Here is a 24,012-nt window from a genome sequence, read left to right on the forward strand (position 1 = left end):
TCCATCTTCCAGTGTAACGGTGGTATACGTGGATGGTTTTTCGGTCAACCTGTCTCCATCGACATGACATTCCATCGTTTAAATAAGCGGCACCTTGTCTGTCTTGTTTTGCCGATGAGTTTCCCCTGCACCCGGGGGTGATTCAGTGTGCAAAGAAATACAGCAAGCAAGACAACTACCTCATGATGATACGATGTCTTGCAGATAAATTACAATATTCCGAATTCACCAGCAATCGGGGGCCGCCGTTTCGCGACCATCCGGCCAAGGAATGGAAATTGATGTTTACTTACAAGCCGAGGGTGAACTGCATTACAGGACTCGGGTAAATATAATTACACCATCGACAAAAAACTTTGGCCCAAGCATGCTGATGATGATGCTCTCCATTGCACTGTGAAGCAATATCGGAAAGCAATGATAATGTTTCAATAAGAAAATCAAACAACTGCCAGTCTGCTGTGCCGGGCCTGAACGCTAGGGGCGCGAGCGAGAGTAAAAACTGCAAACGCTAGCAACTTCTTGTACTTAGAACAAGGGCTGGAATAAAATTTCTCCTTTCATTTCTTTTTCTAGCGTACACTACAGCCATTGAAATTCTGCCATCCCTTTGCAGGGCTTGGTGTGCAAAATAAATGGAAATAGTTTGTTTGAAGCGATAAAAAGCGCTAGTCTAGCACGATTCTCGAACTCCGATTCTGCACACCTCTACTATCACGCTCTCCAATAGTGGCAACCTGGCCCTAGTTCAGGCAATTCCGTTTTCATAAACCAGAGAGGAAGTTAATACAAATTTATTGTTATCAGAAAAGTTTTTTGATTAAACGCACACAGACTAGAGGCTGTGGCTAGGGGGAGCATGCTCAGGTACATAGATGTAGCATTTTCTTACGCTTTTGACTTGTGGTTTGGTAGCTTGGTGGTGGACTTAAGGAGGAAAACCAATATCAACAACCTGTCCCAAACACCGTTGTATTACCATACCAGAATAATCCAATTCTAGCACAATTGAAGAAAGGAAACCACGCAGGAACTGTACATGAAATATTTGTGGATTAAGATATTTTATTTGCTTTTTACGTTTTTTTTTAATTTTCTTAAAGATGCTTTGTGTTTCCGGAACTACATTCGCCTCTTACTTTGGCTTTAAATATTTACTAGCTTTAAGATGATATTTAATACCAAACCATGTTTGGAAAGCCACCTGATGATCTGATTTAAAATTTGGTAAAGTTATCGCTTGCCCCTCGAGCGTCATTTTTCGCAATGACTCGTAATTCCCCATGACCTGGCAGTTTTTCTCTCCTGTCCGGGTTTGATTCGTGAGTCAAACTCATTTACACACAAATGAATTTTGCTCTATTGGTATAGTGAGAGCATTTGTTTTCTATTTAGAGTTTTTATTTTTTATATTTTGTTGTGTCGCTGATGGAAAATTGAAATAAAAATGAAAAATGAAATGAGAAATAAAATCAAACAGCCATGTTTTGCTTGAATCTCGCCAAGGTTTTAAAGCTACCTAGTGTTTTCATGTCAATAGTGTATTTATATACTTTCTTTAAAGGAACTGTACCATCACCAACATATTTGTTTCTAGTAATTTAGGGTAAATTTTGAGAAAACCTTTATCAGTTGTACTACCAACAGGCGACAGAAGTCACGTTTTAGCAGTTCGCACGGGCAGGATAATCGCAGGTGCTAGTAACGAGATTGAAATAAAGCCCGTTCGTGCAGCTGTACTTCCAGGAAGTGAAAAATGCGCTGCAACAAACCAGAACACACAAGGATTAGCCTACTGGTATTCGCAGTAGAATAGTTCTGACTTACCCATTCGGAATGCATCGGTAATAGACGCTGCAGTCGTTTGGATCACGGACGTATCCATTTCTAGGACACACGGTTGGTAACATGGATGGTTTGGCCGTTGTAGTTGTTGTGGTCGTAGTGGTGGATTTTGTGGTAGTAGTGGTAGGATTAGTTGTTGTGGTGGTGGATTTTGTGGTAGTAGTGTTTGGTGCCGTTGTAATTGTGATAGGCTTTGTCGTAGTGCTGGCAGTCGTCGTAGTGGCCTTAGTTGTAGTTGTAGTACCATCGCCTGGAATTTTTCTGCTCAAACCCGCGTTGACAGCCGTCAGCAATGGGTAGTTTCCCAATCCACACTTATTCTTCACATCATCATTCTCCATCGAGAACAGCGCCATTCCCGCTAGACCACGCGTTATTGCATATGATCCTTTCAACTTGATCGTACGATCCTGCTCAAATGTGGCCCAGATCCGTTTGTTGTGAGCATAGTACGCCTGCTGAATGCCATCCAATACCGTCTCCCAGCCAGCTTTCGCACGTTCCACGCATAGCTCCGGGTATGACATCAATCCTTCGGTCGTTGTGTATGGTCCTGCATCGGCACGTCCAGCAGTTCTCGCCCAAACGCCCGTCTCGTTCGTGTAGTACAATTTCATCACGTTCGCTGAAGCGGTAACACCCAGAACTAGCTTGGAAGTGGGTGCACCTTCCGCTATCCAACCGCTCACGATCGCATCCACGTTAAGTTGCGTTTCGTAGAGTGTTGTTTCCTTGCCACTAGAATAGAGCGCTGACTGATGACCCGTTTTACCGTCCCAGTAGTTGTGCAGATCGAACGCCATAATATTCAAAAAGTCGACAGATTTACTCAAATTTGGCACATCATAGCTGGACATAAAGAAATCGTTCGTAGGCGCCACGCTGAGCGATAGCACTAGCCCGTACATGCGCATGTTCGCTGACAGTTCGGCGATAAAGGACACGAAGTTGTAGCGATCTTCTGGATTGCCTCCTTTCAGCACTGGATACTGCCAGTAAAAGTTTAACCCATCGAATTTGTACTGCTGGATCAGCAGGTTCATGATGGATGATACTGCAGTGCTGCGCAGCGTGGATGAGTTCATTACACCGGAAAAAATTTTCGACCCAGACAGGCCGCTGGTTAGTCCGATCATGCACTTAACGCCAGGGTTCTGCTGGCAGATGTTTTTGAACCGTGAAAAGCCTCCATTCGTGACATCGGTGAAGCTGTCCAGCATCTGAATCTTACCGGCGGCAGTAAGAGAGAGCGAACTGTACACGATGTGCGTACAGAGGTTGGAGTTGATATCCTCGATCGTCACTTTGCCCTCTCCGACGCGGTATGTGGCCTGGTTGTCGAAGAAACAAAACACTTTGTCTGAAATGAAGCCAATGTTATAGATTATTAGTAGAGAGAGTTGCTGCATCATGAGTGAACTAGAAAATTGTAATACATCGCAAATCAGATAAAACTCGTGCTGGCTTGTGGAAGGATTAAACTTTATTTAAAAAAAAAAACAGGTTTTCGAGAGATGACTTAGCACTAAACGCACGATAATAACTTAAGCAGAACAATCGGTGTTGAAGAGATACGTGCAATTGTTGATTTTAGGGTCAAAGTAAAGACCACTGGGACACTTCAGTAACCAGTTGGGTTGCACGGGGCTGCGGGATAAAGTATACGATAAAAGAGGTCAGAAACGTTGTTCTCTTCATCGGCATTCATATTTTACTTACAGCCCTGGATAGCACTGGTAGAACTGAGCACAATTGTTAGGATCCCGCAAGTATCCACTCGCTGGGCAGATCAACTTTTGGGTTGGACGAGCAGTAGTGGTCGTGGTGGTGGTTCGGTAGGTTGTCGTGGTTGTAGTTGTAATAGGTCGTGTCGTTGTTGTGGCGGCTGTGGTGGTGGTGGCAGCTGGTTTTTGAGTAGTTCCCTGTGTTATACCTCCCGTACCGAAGACTTCTTTGTACACGGCCGATGTGATCGGATGCTGTCCCCCTCCACAGATACCCTTAGCGTCATCAGACTCGATTGACCACACCATGACTCCACCAAGATTCAACTGCTTGGCGTACCGTACCTTTAACGCGATAGAGTACGTATCGTCGTACGATATCCACTGATTCCCCTTGAAGGCATACGGGACTTGCTGTTCATTGCTGAAGGCTTGCGTGTATCCTCCTGCTGCTAGCATCTCACAAACTTCAAGATAGGAAAGAGTTCCTGGTTCTAGCGTGTACGGTCCTGCATCTCCCGGACCGCTTGTTGGTGCACCAATTCGGGTGTCAGTAGTTGACGATAGCTTAAAAGTATGACCAAATACAGGAACTCCTAGATTTAACTTCGATGGAGAGAGTCCAGCACCAAGCCAAGCCTTCACACAAGCGTCCTGTAAAAGATAAGGAAGTTACTGAGAAGCGAACCAAGATGAAATTTGTGTTTTGTGCTACTCACCACATTGAGCATGCTAGTGGTGAACCCATTCTCCCAAGAATTCGGATACATCGGTGCATTCGCTCCTGTCTGAGCATCCCAGTACGCATGCAGATCGTAAGACATCAAGTTGACGAAATGCACGTACTTATTGATCTCGATCACATCATACGCAGACCGCAAATAATCGGCTGTGGCAGCCGTTGCGATCGACAGCAGCAATCCTTCCTGATCGAACCTCGCTCGCAGGTCTCGCAGCAGCTTAATAAATCCAACTCGATCATCGGGCAAACCTCCACGCAGCGTCGGATACTCCCAGTCCACGTCGAATCCATCGAACCCGTACCGTTTGACGAAAGATACGGCTGATTCGACGAACACAGCTCGCAGCAAATCGGAGTTGGCCATCGTTGAGTAGGAAGCGGAACCCTCATTCCAGCCTCCAATAGCTACCATTAGCTTCACGTTCGGATTGCGCTGCTTGAGCTGCATAAAGCGCGAGTATCCACCGAGACTGATATCGAGCCAGCTGTCCAGAATCTTCACATTTCCCTTGGTGTCAAGCCCAACGAACGTGTAGATGATGTGTGTGCATAGATTAGGGTTGATATTTTCCACGTCATACTTTCCATTGCCGATTCGGTACGTTGCCCAGCTTCCAAAGTAGCACACAACACGATCTACAGGAGTACGGTGAGAAAGAAATCACAGCAAGTAAGAACACATTATTCATAATGCAATTATGAAGGAGGCCGGAAAAAAACTAAGATCATTTACAAAGGATTTGGTAAACTTTCCTTATTCCTTATGTCACCATTCAAAGATCAAGTAAAACAACGTCATGCAAACACAAAAACCACAGAACCAAAAGAAACTATGCTCTCTCTATGTACGCGCGGATTCCATAACGATTCTCTACAAACGAATTTCGCGACAACACTTCAAGTTGGTGGATAGGAGCACTTTGTTGTTCGAGCAGACAGAATTGACAGAAATATCAACAGAGTTTCTCCTTTCATTTCTAACAACTAATACCGATCGAACACTTATTCTACAGTAGGAGCTTTCCTTGCTTTTTTGTGCATACCGGTGGCTGCGTTGATACTAGCAATGCTGATCAGCAGTAATCCAGCTACCACGGCAGCCTTCATCGCTGACACGTTGGATGATATAAACGATTTTCTCCAGAACGATTGTACTACACTCAGTCAATTCCTCTTTTACGCACTAAACGGCACTAAATATGGCACTAACTTGCAGGATCAGCTCTTGCAAGAACTTGCTCAAATCGTCCACTTTCCGGCACAGGTACGGAACTGAACTGGACCGCCGGAAACAAGGTGACAGTCATTTTTATACCGCAATACAGCGAAGTACAGTGCCGAATTTGCGACACAGATAAGGCGAGTGATTTTACCACGGGAACGATCGTTTTATCTTGCGTGATCTGCAAAATGATGCTGGACGGAGGCCCATCGTCCTATTTGCGCTTGGTAAATAATTTTTGTGTAAAGGGTAAATGAGCAAAAATACAACAAAATGATAAAGTCTGCTCGTGATAACACCATTTTCGGTGCAAAGTAAAGGTTGCATAGCTACATTTTGCCTTCTGTAATGACCGGAAGCAATTCTAGACGTTTAGAGTATGATATCAAGAATAAATTTTCAACTCTAATGGTAGGCAATCTAAACTATTTTATTTCGTGTACAAAAGTGTATGAAATATGAATAATTTTCGAATCAATTGCTTCATTCATCCCTTCGAAATCTTTTTTTTTCCCAATTGTCATTCGTGTTCGATTGACTTAAGAACTTTCTCCATCGTAATCAACATCATCCCCTTCAAGCATTATAATGCCTTTTCACTTTCATTCGACAATCGTTCTTCCAAATCCTGACTTAGGAATGGAAAATTTTTTATATTTTTTAACACACCCCCTTTTCAGGCTTATCTAATTCACGCTAATTGGATCCCTAGAGAGAGCGAGAGACAGTGAGCCTTCGCGCAGTCGACTACTTCCCGGTGCGTTGTCGAGAGGTGCACATGTCAGACACGTGCCCTGATTAAATCGAATCCTGTGCGATGCTTGGAACGGTTCGTCTCATTTGATTTTTTGGCCCTTCAGTTAGCTGTATGCTTGGATGGATGATAAATTCAAGTAATTGTTGACGAAACTGACGCAATGACGTTATTGTAATCGATTTTCTGAAGAAATGAATTGAAAATTCTCACAAATTGCTGGAAACACCATGCAGTACTGTTTCCTCTCTTTGCGGTGGACCTTTGCAATGTAAAAAAAGGCCCAGTGTAAGAAGAAGTTGCGGAATGCTGTTGATCTACAGAATATCATTTGAAAGAGGCTGAACGCCTCTGTGAAATCATGAATTGTTATGCTTAACCAAATTTTTAGCTTCCTTCAACTTTCTTCAAATCTGACATTTAAAGATTGAACATTGCCAGTGGCCCCATTTTCCAATCCAATCCCATTCTGACCTTTTCCTGGTAGTGGAGACTACGTGGTATCGGGAAGTATAGTAAGTAGTTCGTTGAGCAAACAAGAAGAGTACTCTGATTGTTTGAGACCCTGAACGGATTTTCAGCTATTGAAATAGTTCACCAAAACATAAAGTCTTTAATGAAAGATAAAATTTAGAAATAAGACATTTGTATTTTCATATCAGTCATAAAAACACTTTTTCTCTTCTCTTTTCAGGTATGTAACTTCAATTTGCTTAAGTTTTCGTCAGAAAGGTAATCTTTATAGATATTTTAAATGTCTTAAAAAGCTATGTGAATAATAAACGTGATCTTAAGGCACCTCAGGCTCCTATTTTGGAAAACAGTTATAATTGTTTTACTAAAAATATGTAAGAAACTGCTTAAGATATAATTTAAAAAAAAACATATCTGAGAAAACATAACAGCAGGAAGCAAAAATCAATAGACAAACCCCATTTCTAAACGGAAGCAAAACCACAAGATAAGGATAAGGCAGAAAACGAGAGAGAAAGAGATAGAGAAAAAAGGCACATTCTACCATTTCTCCGGGACCGTATGCAAATTCTTTGCTGGAAACTTGTTAGACAGCACAGTCGTCATATTTCCTCGAAGTCATATTTCAAACTTTTCTTACCTATCCGAACGAGTTCGAGCGCCTCGCCCAACCCCTCGGCCCGGTGCCGGTGTCGGGAAAATTGTTCTTGTGGGTTTTTGTGCCTCCCCCGTCAGCCATGCCACAGGCTGACATGCCGCTGTTCACAATTTGCGTTTGTGGTTGTCCTGTCGCCGCTCGTCTCGCACTGCAGTTCGTCGTTCCACGGGCAGCAGATAGGGTTTCAATGTGCTGCCGGTATGTAGGCGACAGAATACGCACGGAATAAACAATGGTGCAAAAACTGGCCAAGCTTCGCACCAATTTGTCCTCACTGGTTTCAAAGTTTTCCCCCCGCCTGCTTTACCTCTCCCAAACGCCCCACTTGGAGGGGAACAACAAAAAAACTCCGATACCGTGATCCGTGCAATGGACGGCTGCCCAACGGAGTACGTACTGGAAAGCTAGGTTGGGTAGGGTGGGTTTGATAAGACACAACCCAACCCATGCCCATGGTCCGATGTATCGTCTGAGTTGTACTTGCTGCTGCTGTTCACGGTAGTTCTCGCTGCGGTCGTTACACTCGGGTGTTGCTTCTTAAGCAGCGTGAAACTAAACCATCAACCAGGAAGTCTTACCATGTGAAAAAGCGTATCGTACCAAGTGCAAAACCAATCCTTATCGTTCGCTCATAGTGCAGCACCAGCAAAAAAAAAGGAATGTTTTGCGGCCGGGAAGAAATATATTCAAAACCGCTCCTTTTTCTTTCTCTGTCTTGGTTGGTTTGGTTGCGAAACGCAAGGATGGGTCGGGGAGGAAGATGAGATTTTTAAGTTTTTCCACCACTGTCCACGGGTGTCCCTCGCCGACGTTTCCCCAATCCGTGCGGCTCACGAACAACTTGTTGGTTGTAACGAGTTTTGAAGTTTTGTCGCATAGTTTCATGCACCGTTGTTGCTTACCCTGTTGTTATCACTCACTCCCAAACACTGGCGAGAAACACCTCTCCCATCCCATCATCATCCCACTGGATTGCGTTGTGTGGGATATGGTTTTTTTTTTTGCTTCCTCCTTTTCGTTTCGAACTTTTAACATTGTTTTCCAACTCTATCCACATGCATATCTGTCTACGGTGCTGCTGTATGTGTTTTGTGGTGAAGTCGATCTTTTTTAATCTGTTCCTGACGCGGTAAAGGCGATTGCAAGTGAACATCGGGGGCATGTGATGAGGAGAGAGAGAGAGAGAGGGTTTACTTCCACGAATTGCTGTGCTTCGTGCGCATATGATTAAAACCTTATCAGTCGTCAAACAATGTACAATGCTCAAGTAGGGCAGCTGAGCGTAGCATAACTGCGCCAGTAAGAAGACTGCGTTTCATTCATGTGTCTCTTAGGTGAGGTTTGGGTTGTTGTTTTTCCACATGCATGATCTTGATGCCCGTGACATTGATTTGCTGAAGCTTTCGCGCATCTTATTTCTACTTCCGCACATATGATTTGTGGTTAAGTTTTGAATTAAAAACGAGACACAAAGCTATCGATTTTCCATCTTTTACATCAAAATGTTGTTGTTTAATGTTCCAAGATGGTCTGGAACTCTAGTGATACTTTTTCCTCTGTTTTATATCGAAATGGTACTCAAATTTGTTTTGATCGATTCTGCAGCCTCTCCTTGCATTGGCCAGAAGAAATGGAAACTAATCGAGCCGTGCAATTGGTACTGAGACATGTGTCAACTGTTTCGAGGTGCGTTGGTAACCTCAAATTACGTCCTTAACACGTCAAACGTCAAACTCTTAGTTATCTAGAATACAGATTAAATGTCGTATTTATTGTTTGGTTTCTTTCTGCAATTTAAAGGAGTAAAGAGACTCAAAAATTAGTTTAATCCCATCCTTCGAGAGCAGGTTGAAAGGTTGACTAAGAGAACAAAGATACACGCTGAGGGCGAAGCTAGTTTATGATCGCACAGCTTCATTACCAGAGGATAACTCTGCAGTGAGTGAGAAGCTTTTAATTTTTTGAATGAAAAGGCCGAATGCGGTCTCCTAAGTTTCTTGAGTTAAGATCTCAATATACCTCGTGCCTTAACTACTTCAAAATTTTTATCCCCCCTTACCCTTTTCTATTGACATTTAAAATGTTTTGCCTTCCAGATACTCAAACAACATCAAAAAACAAGCGACGTCCACATGGTAGACGTGACAGCTTTTTTTGTTTTTTGATAAGTTGAACAAATTTTCACATATACAAAGAATATATTCACTTCAAAAAGCTTTTGATAAATTTTACATGGTTTATATTACCTTCAGTGCTTATTTTTCCACGAAATACCAAGTGTGTTTTGTTTCAGCGAACCATTGTTAGTTGATTTGATTTGTGGTTCAATCGATGAAAACCCTTGTTTTTTGTGCTTTGTGAGCTGTGCGCCCTAACGCACCGGATACCGGGAAGAAGCAAAACCTTTTCCTCCATCTGCGTAAGAAAATTTTCGGAGGTTGGTATCGTTGAAAGCGAGTGGGCCCAGCCTTGCAAGTGTTTAGCAACGCACTCCTATATGAGCTCGTCAGCGGTCTCGAGCAGTTCGTCATATTTACATTCATAACTAAATTACCGAGTGATTTGCCATTTTCTGTAGCCTTCCAGCCGGTGTACGGAGGGGACTGGAAATGGTGACCTTCCCTTGTTTGCTTCGTGCGTGCTTTTCTGCTCCATTCTTTCTTCTTCCGTCTTGAGCGTCGAACACACGAAGACGAATAACTGGCAGCGCGAGCACACACATACACTCGCCACAGACGCGGTTGAAAAAGAGTGATCACGGAAAGTGATTTATTCAAATTTCACAAAAACCTCTTCCGAAACCATTATTCGTACGGATGCGTACGTGTGTTGTCCTTGCCCATTTTTGTTGCATGTGGCTGGTATACAGTACGGAGAAAAAAAAGGATAACCAAGGAACCATTGCACGGAATGCGCCGGTGCCGGAGTATTTGCGAACTTTATCAAATTTCTGTTGGTAAATTGAAAATTTGTTTCGTCGCCCTGAAGGATGAATTGTTGAAAAGGGGCATTACATACGTGTGTATCGAAAGTATTTGCTTCTTGCAGGAGATGTGTAAATATTTTTAAATATTTAACTTTCATATCATTTTTAAATACTTCTACAAATATAGGAAGCCGGAAGTTGGTAGGAAAGCTGTACGTCAATCGCCATTCATGATATCGTTTTGCTAAAAATAAGTCTCTAAATTTGCTGAAATAGCACCATTCTCCGTTGAATAGGCCGGCCATAAATATCACGAAAAGTAGAGCACGGAAATCGTTTTCGCAAATGATGAATATTAACCGAACCGAGAAGTCATTTTTATTTTAATGAATTGCCACCAGCGAACTACCCCACGCCAAGACACACATACAACTTTAAGGGAAAGAAAATTAACATTCTTGTGTTCCCACCCTCGTTCCATCCTGATCGTGCAACACCAGCACACCGGCGTCGTCTTGCGATGAGAATTCAAGACGAAAAAAAACGTTATACTCACCTCGAATCACAAGAAATAAATAAAAAACACCATCTCAACGAAGACTCGAGGGAGTTACACCCCACAAGAAAAACGCCATCAAAACCCCGAACGAGCGCGCTTGGAAGCAAATGTGAATGTAATCAATTTTAAATGCGAAATAAAATGATTCCATTTTCCCATCCATCGGGCTCGCTCGGCTCAAGCGAGCATCCCCCGCCAGAAAACTCCCCCTGGGCTGAAGGACGACAGTTGGTCACGGTGTCATTTATGGATGCGAATGCGCATCCCGTCGTACTGCTCGTTCTCGCTTCTTGAGCTCGCGGAACGCCTCCTAACGGGCGGCTAATCTTTGGTGTGCGCGTTCGAGTGTTTGCTCTTTAAGTGGTGTTTTTTTGTTGTTGTTGTTGTTGCTGCTGCTAGATGGCAAGAAGCTGGTCGCCCGTACCTTTGGAAAACCGTTTGAAGGTGTCACCGGAGCGTCATCGTAAGATAACGGCTACGGGATGATTAATGGGTCGCGTCTGCGAGCGGCAAATGCCGCGGGACTGGCAGTCGCAGCTGCCGTGATTTTTGCCACGTTGCGCATTTTGAGATCCTGGTACTGATTTCTCATGGTGCAGTGTGACGGGTGGATGGGGTGGTAAGGGGATAAGAAAAAGTTTGTTAGAAAAGTGTGCATAATAAGTGAAAGATGGATGGGTGACACCGGTCGGTTGAGGATGATGGCGATGTAACGGTTGAAATGGATAGGAAATTAACGTTTCCTAAGCAAAGCCCTGGGTGCCAAGGCATGTTTACTGAATTTTGGGAAGATAAGAAATTGCTGTTGGAATGGATTTCTAAAATTTAAACGCAAATGACTGCTAATGAGATGTATCAGAAGTAGTGTTGTTGAGTTGGCCGCAAATTATGATTTTTTCACAGATCCATAAACGTTCTCTTTGCATACATTTAGGCGCGATGTGTTCTTTTTTTTGCTAAAAGTTTCAGTTTCAATTTACTTTTTCTCATGCTCAATTATGTCTCTTTAATTAACCAGAATCCAACTAGGAAATACCAATGTCTCATATAAGAACAATCTAAATTATTTGTCAGCAAGAGTGCTCCGTGTTATTTTATTTCAACAAAACAGTGTAGGGCTCTGCGAGAGTAGCTTCGAATAAGTGAGATAAAGAGAGTGATCATTAGAGATACTTAACGTACGATTGGTTTTGATCCGGAAGGCTGGAACAACACGACACTGTTTTTGCATTCAAAAACATTTACTTGAGTGTCAACAAAATGTTTCGAAATTTAATTATTTCAATTTTCAAATACATAATGACGTTTGGTCAACACAGCACTACATAGACATAAACGTATTCGGAGCCATAAAGAGGTCTAAAAATATGTTCATTTTCTCAAGTTCTCCACTCAAAAAGTCTGTCAGAGTTCTCGTACTTAAGCATTCCATTTTTGGCCACTTCCAGCGGGACGATACAAAAGTGGGGTGATGACTAATTTTGCACCGACGTGTCGCGGCGAACACGGATCCTTAAACTCGTGCCATAAGTCCACCCGGAAGGGCTCAATTGACGGCCCGCAAAATGCCAACAGAGGTTACGTTCGGCTGTGTGTTCCGCTCAATCTATCAATCATGCACATGGGTAGAAAAGTGCCACCCGTGCCCAGCAAGCCACCCTGCGTCAGATTGACACGAGGGTATGCTCGAGATATTAGATTAAAGGGTATGCGTGTACCGATTTTGCTTCACTTTTTTCGCTTTATTTTGAGAGAACGATACTCCGAAAAGCCCTTTTGCCGCGGCTTGTTTCGGTTGCCAATTTATATTGGCGGAAGTTTTCTCCACTACGTGTAGGGCACGTAGTTTTTAGTACGTTTTTTTCTTTCTTCTATCTATTTATCTCTTTCTCTCTCTTTCTATCTCTCGCACCGATACATGTATCGCCAAATTTGTCGATTCACCGGAGACACTCATGTTCCGGTTATTTGCAAAATCACGTTCGTCGACCGTGAAAATTGAACCTGTCAGCCACTTCAGACGAGCGCGCCCCGTTCGGTAGGTGGGAAACTAACAACCAATCGAACCACGGGGTTCACCCGGGCGCCCTACGACATTTTAATACACCAATATGCTACCGGTACGGTGTGCCAAAAAGGGGTTTTGCGCTACAAACAAAAAAAAAAAAAACCCCGCCACCCCACTAGACGAGAGGCACGTACACGAAGCTCCCGGGGCAGGACGTGCGTCATGGCGCATTTTGGCAGCAGAAGGTTTTTGTGCAAAATATTAATAATGAAACTAACTATCGCTTTGAATCAGTTGATTGAAATTTTATTTAAAACTTCTGTCTCTCTGGTCGAGGCCGAGCCGTCGAGCAGCGAGTGCTTATCAACGTTGATTGTTTCTGTACGCAGCAAATAATTGTCTGTAGCGTTTCCGGTTCCCAAGGGTCCCCACCAGGACAGACACGATAAATACGTGCACGTGCAGGAAAAATTATATTTGAAGCAATGCATTTAAAGGGCGAGTCCTGCGTAAGACACACTGTCTTGAACTATTTTATCGTTCTGCTCAGGAAATATGTGCCAACCGGTTCGTGTTTTTTTTCCTGCTTGTTGTTGTGGCAGACACCATATTGCTGGCATGAGTTAATAAAACTGAAATGAATTGTAGTTCGTACAACTGCGAGCGAAATCGACACAAAAACAGCTTTTCGATTTAAACAGCATACAACACTTGAGCAGAAAAAGGCAATGTAACGGTGCGGAAAGCAAATGGGGGAAAAAAGGAAAGTTTTTCCCGTAATTTGACGTTACTTGTCCGAAAAATGAGCCAAAAACTGTGTGCCATTTTTTTTTCAACTGGACAAGCTACAATCGAACACACACCGAGCCAGTTGGTTGCGGCAAACCCGTAAAAGTAATGTAAAAATGTTAGTTACATTTTATTGGATTGCTGCTTTCACTTTCTTGCTTGTCTTTTACAATTCTTCTCTGTCGGTACTGTTTCTCACTAAACTGCAGCTGAATTTTATTGGATACTGCGCTGAAATTTGGTCACCAGTTTTTGCCACTGCTGCTGTATCCGTGGCAAAAGAAAATTCTGCAACGTTGCGCGCTGAAGTTTAATGTAGTTTTATTTCGTAGTTCGTTTACTGCGCTCTACTTACGTACCGTTTTCTTCTTGTTCGGTTTGAAGCTATTTCCTTCTTCTCTTTTCCTTCCCGATTTTGTTACGTTTACTTGCTCTGATTGACTTTGCCGGCTGGATGGCGGAAATGCAATGTTTCCTGCAAGATTTTGTTTCGGTCTCCATAGCTTTCTCTTCGATGTAGTTAGTTGAAGTTGTGCCAAGAATTTAATTTTTCTATTGAAAAGTAATTTGGTCGCTAGTTAAAGTGACATCTAGCTGACAGTAAGAGTTCGTTAATGAAAGACAAAACAAAACAAAAAATTGGCAGATTGTTTTGTTAACAGGCAGTAGCGCCGATTGAATGCAATTTTAAATTATGTTTTCTCGTGTCTGCATTGGATTTGATTTTTTTGCACGATTGAAGGTATAAGTTATTGGCATCTAATCCAAATAAATTCGCGTTACTTCACCTTTCACGGAACATTCGGGGAGCTTCACGAAAAATTCTAGTACAAAACACACTAAACTAAGCATAAAACCTTAAAGAAAAAGCGATCCCAAAGATGACAGCCCGAAATTGCCAAAAAAGTTGATAGAGATCTTCGACGTTACATTTACCAGCAGACCGTTTTTGCTCCATTTAGCGGAACGTCGCCAAACAGGCGTCCATTTTGGTTGGTATTTATTTGTTCCCGTTGGTTGATGAAATGTGTCTTCCAGCTTTCTGTTGGATCAATTTTGTTTTTTTTTTTGTTTGTTTTGACATTCTTATCTATTCTGCGCTTCCGATGACGGTAACCGGAAGCTTGGGAATGGGTACGTTATAGTTCATTTACGGAATGGGTTGCCAAAAATGTTACATTGATAGCATAGCGTTATGCAGTTGCAGCATGGGAAGCATTTTTTATTTTTTTATTTTTTATGGATGAAAACGAAAAAACTTTAATGTTGCTTGAAGTTTTCCTGTGTGTTTTTGGCACCCGTGAAAAAAAATAAGTAAAAAATTACAATAAAAGTTGCGTTTTCTTCTCTGCTTACCTCATCAGTTGATTTGGATTGCTCATTTTCTGAATTGTGTAGCTTTTCTTCAATAACCAAACCAATTTTTCTTCATATCTTTAACAATGCCTTCTGGGAATAATTATAACGCCACGCAAAAAGGGGTGTGAATCGTTTCGCCTCGTTTAGTTTGGTGAGACTTTCAAGAACGGTCCAACAGCTGGTACTGAACTGTTTTGTATTAATACGTCTCATTTGTTTACCAATCAACACCTCAATCCTTTGGTGTGGCTTTTAGTGAATTGATTGAATAAACATTTATCAATACCAAACAAACAGAGAAGCAAAAGACAGAGTTGAGTCCCCGAGGGAAAACAAGTATTTGAAGAAGGCGAAAAAAAAACTAGTAAAGTACGAAGCAGGGAAGCTAAACAGGTAGTTTCCGATGAAAGAGTTCGATCGAGTAAATAGCTCCGACGACCACTCTGACATTGTCGACCATTATTCAACGGTAACGTTCGCCTACTCTTGAAATGGGCAATGAATGGTCTCACCTCATCAACTTTAAGTGGGTTAATCAGGCTTTGCCCAACAAAATAAAAGGAGAGAAAAAAGGCCCTCAAAATGGTATGAATAGACATGTTTAAGCATCGAAAAGGGTGAGTAATGTTGTATTGTTTTATTTGTCTATGAGAAAAGTCATATTGAATAAGCCCATAAAATTCTGAATATTGATGTTCTGGTGCAACAAAAGAGTGTAAAATGTTTTGGTGGATATATGTTGATGTACTGTCCAGTAAAGTCTATTAACATTGCAAAATGTTTGCAGTTATTTGAGAGAACATTCTACTGCTATACTTTCTTATACTTTTTTTTTAAATTTGGTTGCAGTGATTCTGTTCTCTAACTCTTTAAGTACCAGTTTAATCTTTCTCTGGCATCAATTTTCCAATTTAGCTAATTTATAATCATCGCTGGTCTGAAAAATATTATTTTTTTTTTCATAGAATTGCAATGCATTATTTGAAATCAAGCATTTTTTCCACTTGATTCTGACCTTAACTGCAAACTGGCCAGCTTTCCTTTCATTTATTTATTTACTAGAGCAGGCCTCCTCAAAATACGCATTAAAACATTACGTATCGTTGAGTCTTCATTTACAGTTTTGTTTTGACTTTTCATGGCTCTTTAATTCCTCAAATTATTAGATCCATATCACTCATAATACTCCTAATCATTCATAATACCTGCTAAACAACATCCACACTATTATGGAAATCGTGGCTCTTTCTATGATCTTTGCCATCTGGATTTGGTCTACACCGTTTGAATTTATCTCTGTTTAATCGAAAATGTTAGCGCTCTAATGAGAAAGGCACATTTCAGCCACACATATTTTTATCTAAATTGATGCTCTGATGCTCCTTGAGGTGATATAACTTACTGGCTTCGGAAAATCTTATACTTCTTGGGTGGAAATTATCTAATAGTACTTTGAATTCATGTTATTTGTATAAATTACACGAATTTATGTGGTGGAATTTCTGGTGCCCTTAAGAAATCTACAAAAACTTTGATGAAAAAATTGGGTCGGAAACAATTTGCTTTTGAGTGGCATTTGATTTATAATTTTAATGAACAGCTATGGTATAGTTCTTAAATATTAAATCAATCAATCACCATTACCTCTAGCGCGATACATTTCAAAGCTCCATATTACTGATAATATGTACAGACGTGTGTCTAAAGCATGTAAACCTCTCGAAACGTCATCCAGGAAGGATAAACTAGAATCATAAATTTTTATTGATTTCTGTCCTAGCCAACCTCATCTCCCACGGGACAGGCAAAGCACGTCCTCAGCCTACAACCAGATTGCCAAGCGCCCGTATCCAACAAAGCTATTCAACCAGAACGCTGCCCAGCCAGTGCCTCGTACACGAACGCACAAACTCTCCCTCCCCCCACTCCCCCCCCCCCCCCCCCCTCACCCGAAAAAGTGGTGCCCTTTGGTGTCCGAAACGCACCGGCAGCACGGAACGGTTGGTCAGCCTTTTAATTCCATACCAACCAGAACCAAACCGGGTCGTCCGTACGAGATCGGTCTTTGGCAGATTTTCCGGCTGATTTGGTCAGAAGGGATTTGGAGCTCACCGGTACCGGGGGGGGAGAGAGCAGTAAAAAACGACTTGACCATCACCGGTGTGTTCACTTTTTTGCGAGCTAAAGCCCAAGCATCGGAAGGTTCCGCAAGGTTCAGCAGGTGAGTTGGGTAGGACAGAAATGGGAGCACCGCATCGTGTGGGAAGGTACACACAGGTGCACGAAGCATTTATTTGTGTATCGAATTTATTGTCCGGATAACCGTCCGGCATTTTTGAAAGATCGATTGGATTGGCCAGAAACAGTACAACGTTGTCGAACGATTTCAAGACGATAGCAAAAGGTTAGCTCTGTAGTATTTGGCGTTTTTCGGTAAGGGGGTGTCTCACACGGGGAAACCGGAAGCCTGATTTCTATCGATCCTCTACATTGCGGTGGCATCGAATTGAGTACAACCCATGGTGCTATAATATGTAAAATCTCCGAGGAAAAGCCCATCCCCATCACATCTTTCGATCCTCGATCGAAATTCGATACTGACCGTTCCGTTCAGACTGGCTGCCTGCAAACAGGCTCACAATTCGTTTGCGAACGCCAAGGTTCGCCAAGGATTTATTACATCTCATCGTAAGCGAGCAAATCGGCAGCGGGAAAGCGGGAAGAATTCGTACGACTTTTTGCTCCTACGGATACGGACAACAACGAGACTACCAGGATCGATATCCTTATTTCTTTGCTAGCAAAGTGCAAAAAGAAAAAGCTCCGACTCCTAAGGTTGGACACAAACCACGAATGATGGTGGCGATGGTGGTGGTCAACAAGTAAACTAATATTTTCTTTTGTGCCCCGATGGCTGAGCTTTCCATTTTCTTGTGCTGTTCCTGTTCACCATTATTTCCTAACTGCCGCGTGTCCCCGTCGGCAAGGTGGAAAAAACCAGAAGGAAAATCCTCCACCCAATCGCTCACCCCTGTAACGAGGGAAAATCAAACAGAAGCACACAAACGGCCAGGTAGCAAAAAGCACCGCTCGGCTAGCCGTTGGTGCGTCAATCTTGAGAAAACCGTCGTCCAAAAGGAAAGCGATCCTTTCTTTGCGCTACCGACCGGAGGTCCACCGGTGGTTTTGGTCCCCGTCGCGACAAGTTTTTTTATTCGTACACCCGGCAATCCGAGAGAAAAGTTAAACACAAAAGCTAAAGCTGGATTTATCAAACTCCACTAACAATATTATCCGCAAATATTTGTTCGTGTGATATTTTTTTCCTCCCGTTTCCGTGTCTTATACGCTGGCGTACAAGTTTTGTTGTGGGTTTTTATTTTTGCTTCGTTAGCAGGATAGCTTTCGGATTTTTCTTATGTGTGATGATTGCAGTGAAAGGTTGTTTTGAAAACTTGTAATTAAATGCTTTTATGTAAAAAAAAATCGTTTGCGTTATTTTGACATTTCGTTTGAGCTTAGAAAGATTGAGACTTAATGGTTTAATTTGTTATTTGTTTTTGTCTGTTTTGATGATAACATTGAATTTTCTTAAAGATTTTTGTATAATTTTTTACCTCTCTTTCGTTATTTTTGATTCAAACTTTTGATGAAATTGCGTTCGACCTTTTTTTTATTTTTACTATTTTATTTGCGCGAAAACAAGTGAAAGCCAAAGTAATTACATTTCCCTAAAAACAACACATGAATATGGACCCCAATCGAACAGGTTTCTATCGTACGCTAACTAGATCGACCTGTCACGCGCATCGACATTTTGTGTCATGAAACGTAAAAAAAAAAATCGGCAGGTAAAATGCATCACCCGATAAATTTACTCATCGGACGGCTCACGGTTGGCAATATCTGAAACCCCTTTCGTTGTACATGTAACTGTTTGCTCCGATTCCGCTTTAGCGCTTCATTTCAGCCGATCCCTTTGCCGTTGCACGCCGTCAGCCAATTTAATGTCTTGACAGTTCAATTCCTTTGATAGCAAGCACCTTCGAGGATCCGCCAGGGTGGAAATTTCCAAACCGAACGCTTCTCGCTACTGAACGTTCGGTGCGAGTATCTCATCGTGGGGTTTCCTTGGAAGGAAAACTCGTAGTTCTCGTAGCTCTCCCCGAGCTTGCGTTGCGTAACGATGTGTTGTATGACATCGACACTGAATGGGACGCCTACCTGCCCTTGGCGTGTGAGGGTGAATGTGAAAACGCTGAAAGCAACATTACACTCCGCGAAAACACCTTACCTTGCTGATGGTGGTGTTGCTGTCTGTGTTGGGGGAGGCTTTTCCGTGATTTCGCACCAAACGGCCCACATGGACGCTCCTCACCAACCGTGCAACGTACACAGAATGTGACATGTAAATGATTAATGATTTTATTTTCCGTGTGGAGGAAAATTATCTTCCCAACCCCGGGGGCGGCACAAAGTTCTGGAGCATGACAGTTACCGAAAACCGTTTATGCTTACAATGCGGCGATACTTGCCGTTTGATGGAGGGTGGCCGGGGCTTTCCTTCGCCCACTTTCCTTTTTTCGCAAAGCATATTCAACGAGTCAGCGCTTATTCCTGCAAGCGTGTGTGTATCTATGTTGCAGGTGATGTTGTACTTGTATTAAGATTTTTGTTGGCCTCCAGACCTGAACGTCGACGCGTGTACTTTGCAGGTACTCCCTAAGGATTCTTGATGAAGATAAAGCTGCCATTCGATCGAAGCTGGTAGAGTGGTAGGTTTGGTATCGCTCAACTCAACCCCAAACCGTCTAAATCATTGCGTCCAGTTTTCTTCCCGTCATGCACAGCGCAGTAAATCACGACCCCGATAGCGAACGGTTGGAAATATGTTGCATGTTAGCAGTAAAAGCAAGCGTCACTTTCTACGTGGAACGTCTTGTGAGCCAAAGTTTGCATCAAAAACGGTTCGATGTCATCTACAAATGTGTCGTCAAGCGAAGCGACTGTCAACGGATAATACAAAAACGGTGAAAATCGTTCCAGGAAGGTGGTCCAGTCCCGGATGACAGTAACAAGCACATATGTCAGGCACTCGTGCTATGAAGGACCCCATGCGGTGGATCCTTCAGGAGCTGAGTGACCGGTGTAATCCTTGCTTCGAACGCCTCCTCGAAACTGCTTCGACCATCCGATCCAATCGAGGGAAATGTTAAACATCTTCACTATCCTGTAACCCTGTGGCTCTGCGTTTGAGCCATTGAACCCGTTTCATGGGTTTGGCTGCTTTTCCGGGTTTGATTGACAGTCCAAGCACAGCGGGAGTCGTTGGATTTGGTGAAATTATCAAAGGATACGTTAACTTTCCCGGCACGAGTTTCCCGTCGCTCGCCGAGTCTGTGACACTCAGGGACGAGTAGTTATAAAATGCAGTGATTTATGTTTACGACACCAAATGATTCCTGTGAACCGAAACTGGTTGGAAAAATGGGAAGAGATAGGAATAGGAAGGAAAACGTGTGCGTGTGTGTCGTTATTGTTACTTACATTCTTCTTAAATCGATGCCAGGAAATAAAACTATCATAATGTGCCCTGTTTAATGTCTTATTGTACGCCGGTGTAATTGAGTGTTTCGTATTATTTCATTACAGACTTTATGGTCTAAGAGTAATGCTTTGAAGTGGTACCTTTGGATATCGCTTTCTACGACGTCATCAAACCATAACATGGCCGATATTTCTTAAGCCTGAGTCCTGACATGATCCATTGTTTTGCTTTTTTAACCAAGCTACTGACGTCTGTTAAATGAGTAAGATGCAATAGCGTCTTGACTGTAGGTCTCCCAGAATGAACGGCTGCCATTTTACTGACGTAGGACACACTTTACAATAGGGCGTCACATTAGGCAGATTATAGTAGAAGCAAACTAAACAGATCCTTGACTCTAAAACTGTTCTTACCGAGGATCACTGTGTAAGGATTTGTTCAATAGGAATATCCGAAACCTCATGAGTAGCATGGACTCCGAGAACTAAAAGTTAGCAGTAGGGCCAGATGTTTAACGTGAATTTGTTCGTTCTTTTTATATACAAGACGAAGATTTTATCTTGTTCCTCTCTGGTTACTTTTTTTAAAATCAAAATCTATCCCAATAATTCTCGTTTTTGTGGGAAAAATAATTTATTATCAATGTCTTTATTAAACATTAAAATACACTGTAAGAAATCCAAGCAATGGCTTTAAAACGCAACCCAACCAAACCACATTATCCTTCATCATATTCAAGTACGCTTCAATTATTCACACATTGCCTTCAAACCCGATTTGTGCTTCTCGTTTTGCATCGCCTTTACGTTATGAAATGCTGCTCAATCATTGCTGCCACACACACACACACATACCAGGAAAAACGATAGAAGTGAAAATCCTCCAGGACCTCGATGTTTCTGCTGTACATCGTTATGTTTGCAGGTGTGAAAACTATCATACAAATCACTTCCCGCTCTACCGACTGTCCCTTCACCGATTCCGACCTCCCAATCGTTACAACCACAATCCTGCCCACCGCTAAAGTACCATTACCGTGACTACCCTTTTGCTGGGTTTGGTGTTTGTGGGAGGAAGCAGGCAACAACATAAAAAAGCGACCGAGAAAGGGCATCACGAGATAACCGCTGCCGTGAACGCGATGCGCTTAAAAAAAAAAGTTCCTGCCCCGTGGCGAACAAATAACAACTGTAACATTTCTATCAAACATTTCCAAGCGAATAAGTTTACGAGCAATCGAATTGTTTCCAGCGACCACCACCATCATCGCACAGTGTGCCGCTTGCATTTCTGGTGCGATCATTCTGGTTGCGGGTTTTGTGGAAAATTCACTCTGTCGGAAAAACCTGCAATGCATCGTTTTGCAGCGCTCTGGCTACCTTCTGCCGTACATTGCTCCACAAATGATTCCGATTCTAGGTGGTTTTTTTTTGGGTGAAAGCAATGCAGGTGGTCGTGGTGGAGCTTTTTTCGGGTAGAGAGAGAGAGAGAGGAATAACCCGTAACAAGGAACAGGAACACTGGTTGGGCTGGTTTTGGTTTCGAAGGGACTGATGATTACAGATTCATTGCCAGAAGGGATTTTTCTTTCGAGCAATGGTTGCGGTTTTCCGAGGTATTGTGAAGCGATCTGATCTGAAAGAGGAGATTTCAACAATTACATGGTACTTGTTCGCTAACACTTGGCGTGTGTGTGTGTGTGTGTTTTTTTTTTTTTGCACGATACAATTGATTGAAGCTACTTATCTTGCGGCTAAATGAGTTGACTTATCGAGTAAGGATGCTTCGACGATTTATATTTCCTTTTGTGAATGTAATGGACAGTGTTTAGAGATGCGGTTTGAGTTATAAAACTTAGCAAATTTGTGTTTGTATGTAGCATTTTTAATTATTTATTTTATCCAAACATAGCTAGTCCCAGTTCACTCTCGGCACGAATGGACAAAAAATCTGTATGCAGAAATAGTCGGAAACTACTCTGATTACCTCGATAAATCATGGTTTACTTTGCAGCATTTGTATCAACAGTAACACGAACGCGATGCTTATCGTTATGCGTTTCACTCATGCAATCTGCAACCGGGCTTGTATAGCAAAATTGCACCATATTCGGACTTCATGCTTTGCTTTTGCTGCCCTCTCCCGAGTACCACGTTCCAGGCGGTTTCAGTTAAATCGATCCTGTGTACGGTGAAGCATAATTTGCATCCATCCATTCTTTCGAACGGATGGACGGAGGTTGCTTGTTGTGCGTTTCGTAAATTAACACTTGTAAACCTGTGAATTATGAAATGAGTACCTTTCAATCGGTTAATACGTTATGCTATTTTTGGGTGGAAGGAGCGATAAAGAGCATATTTTGTGCAGCACATTGACGAATGGTAGCATATTTGATTGCTTTATTATGTTGGGTTTTGCTGGAGACGGAGTATTCCGTTCTTTAACGACGATTTTGATTTACTTTACCCGGGATCCGGGAGGTGCAAATGCATGAAAAAATCAGTAAACAGTAATATTTATTATAAAAAGGGTTGGTTCATTTTACATAGCCTTTGAGTCTTTACCGGGAGAAATGATTTGGAATTTGGAAAGGACATTTTGAATAAAAAGGTGTAAACATTTCAATAAAATGACACTTTACTTATAAACAAACCACTTTAAATCGATGATTTTGAATGATGAATCGATGTCGTTGGATAGTCAGTCCTTGCGTAGGAGGAACGATCCGAATAAAATTTGAACTAGTCCTGCCGATTCAAGGCATCGCATGGACCACCCCAATTTTTTTCCAAACATATTTTTCCATGAAAATATGAAAGAGCCATCTCCAAAATGGTAAAAATATCTTTGTAAAGACTGATTTTTTATACAAAAGAGATATTATTTTAAGCTTGCTTAGCTATGCAAGCTGAGTAGCGTAAATAAAATGAAAAATACAATTAAAATATCCTAAATATTACAGACATAAGACATAGGAAAATTCTAAACAACATTTTGTTGTACAGCAATATAAACATGATACAAATACTAAGGAAATGCGGTTAAATTAGCAAAAACATTAAAGGACAATCCAGTATAGTCAGTTACAAAAAATGTTAAACAAAAATTTAATATCTTAAACGTCTCTCGAAGCAAGTGATCAACAAATTATGTTACCATTGATTAATGCTCCTGGCCGTTCCTGACAAGCCGTGACGTGCTGGAACACAATAACCAATACATTTTTCCACATGCACCATATGCTTGAGGCACATTTTTTACTACCTCTTTACCCTACATGCTGCCATCAGTGCAGGGATTTAAATATTGATTTTTTTAAATAAAAATAATATCACGTCGTTTGACACAAGCTGGACTGGTTTCATGTCACCATCATGTGTTGAATGTTTAATAATTTTCTGCAC

At 42.0% G+C, this 24,012-nt stretch overlaps 3 protein-coding genes across 6 annotated transcripts in view; 1 reads left to right on the forward strand and 2 right to left on the reverse strand.

Moving 5' to 3' along the window:
• LOC126567815 (transcription termination factor 2) overlaps positions 1-24,012 on the reverse strand; it is a 430,644-nt gene that overhangs the window by 347,834 nt on the left and 58,798 nt on the right. The window lies entirely within an intron of this gene.
• Positions 1-24,012, forward strand: part of LOC126567717 (teneurin-m) — a 504,494-nt gene that overhangs the window by 82,783 nt on the left and 397,699 nt on the right. The gene's annotated exons all lie outside the window — the stretch shown is intronic.
• LOC126567872 (probable chitinase 10) lies at positions 1,824-5,418 on the reverse strand. The gene is made up of 4 exons (XM_050224210.1): positions 5,355-5,418; positions 4,289-4,947; positions 3,565-4,223; positions 1,824-3,264 (listed from the first exon to the last, which is right to left on the reverse strand). The coding sequence occupies exons 1-4, from the start codon at positions 5,416-5,418 to the stop codon at positions 1,824-1,826; spliced, it is 2,823 nt and encodes a 940-aa protein (XP_050080167.1).

The sequence above is a fragment of the Anopheles maculipalpis genome, chromosome 2RL (genome assembly GCF_943734695.1).
Source record: "Anopheles maculipalpis chromosome 2RL, idAnoMacuDA_375_x, whole genome shotgun sequence".
Classification (NCBI taxonomy): Eukaryota; Metazoa; Arthropoda; class Insecta; order Diptera; family Culicidae; genus Anopheles; species Anopheles maculipalpis.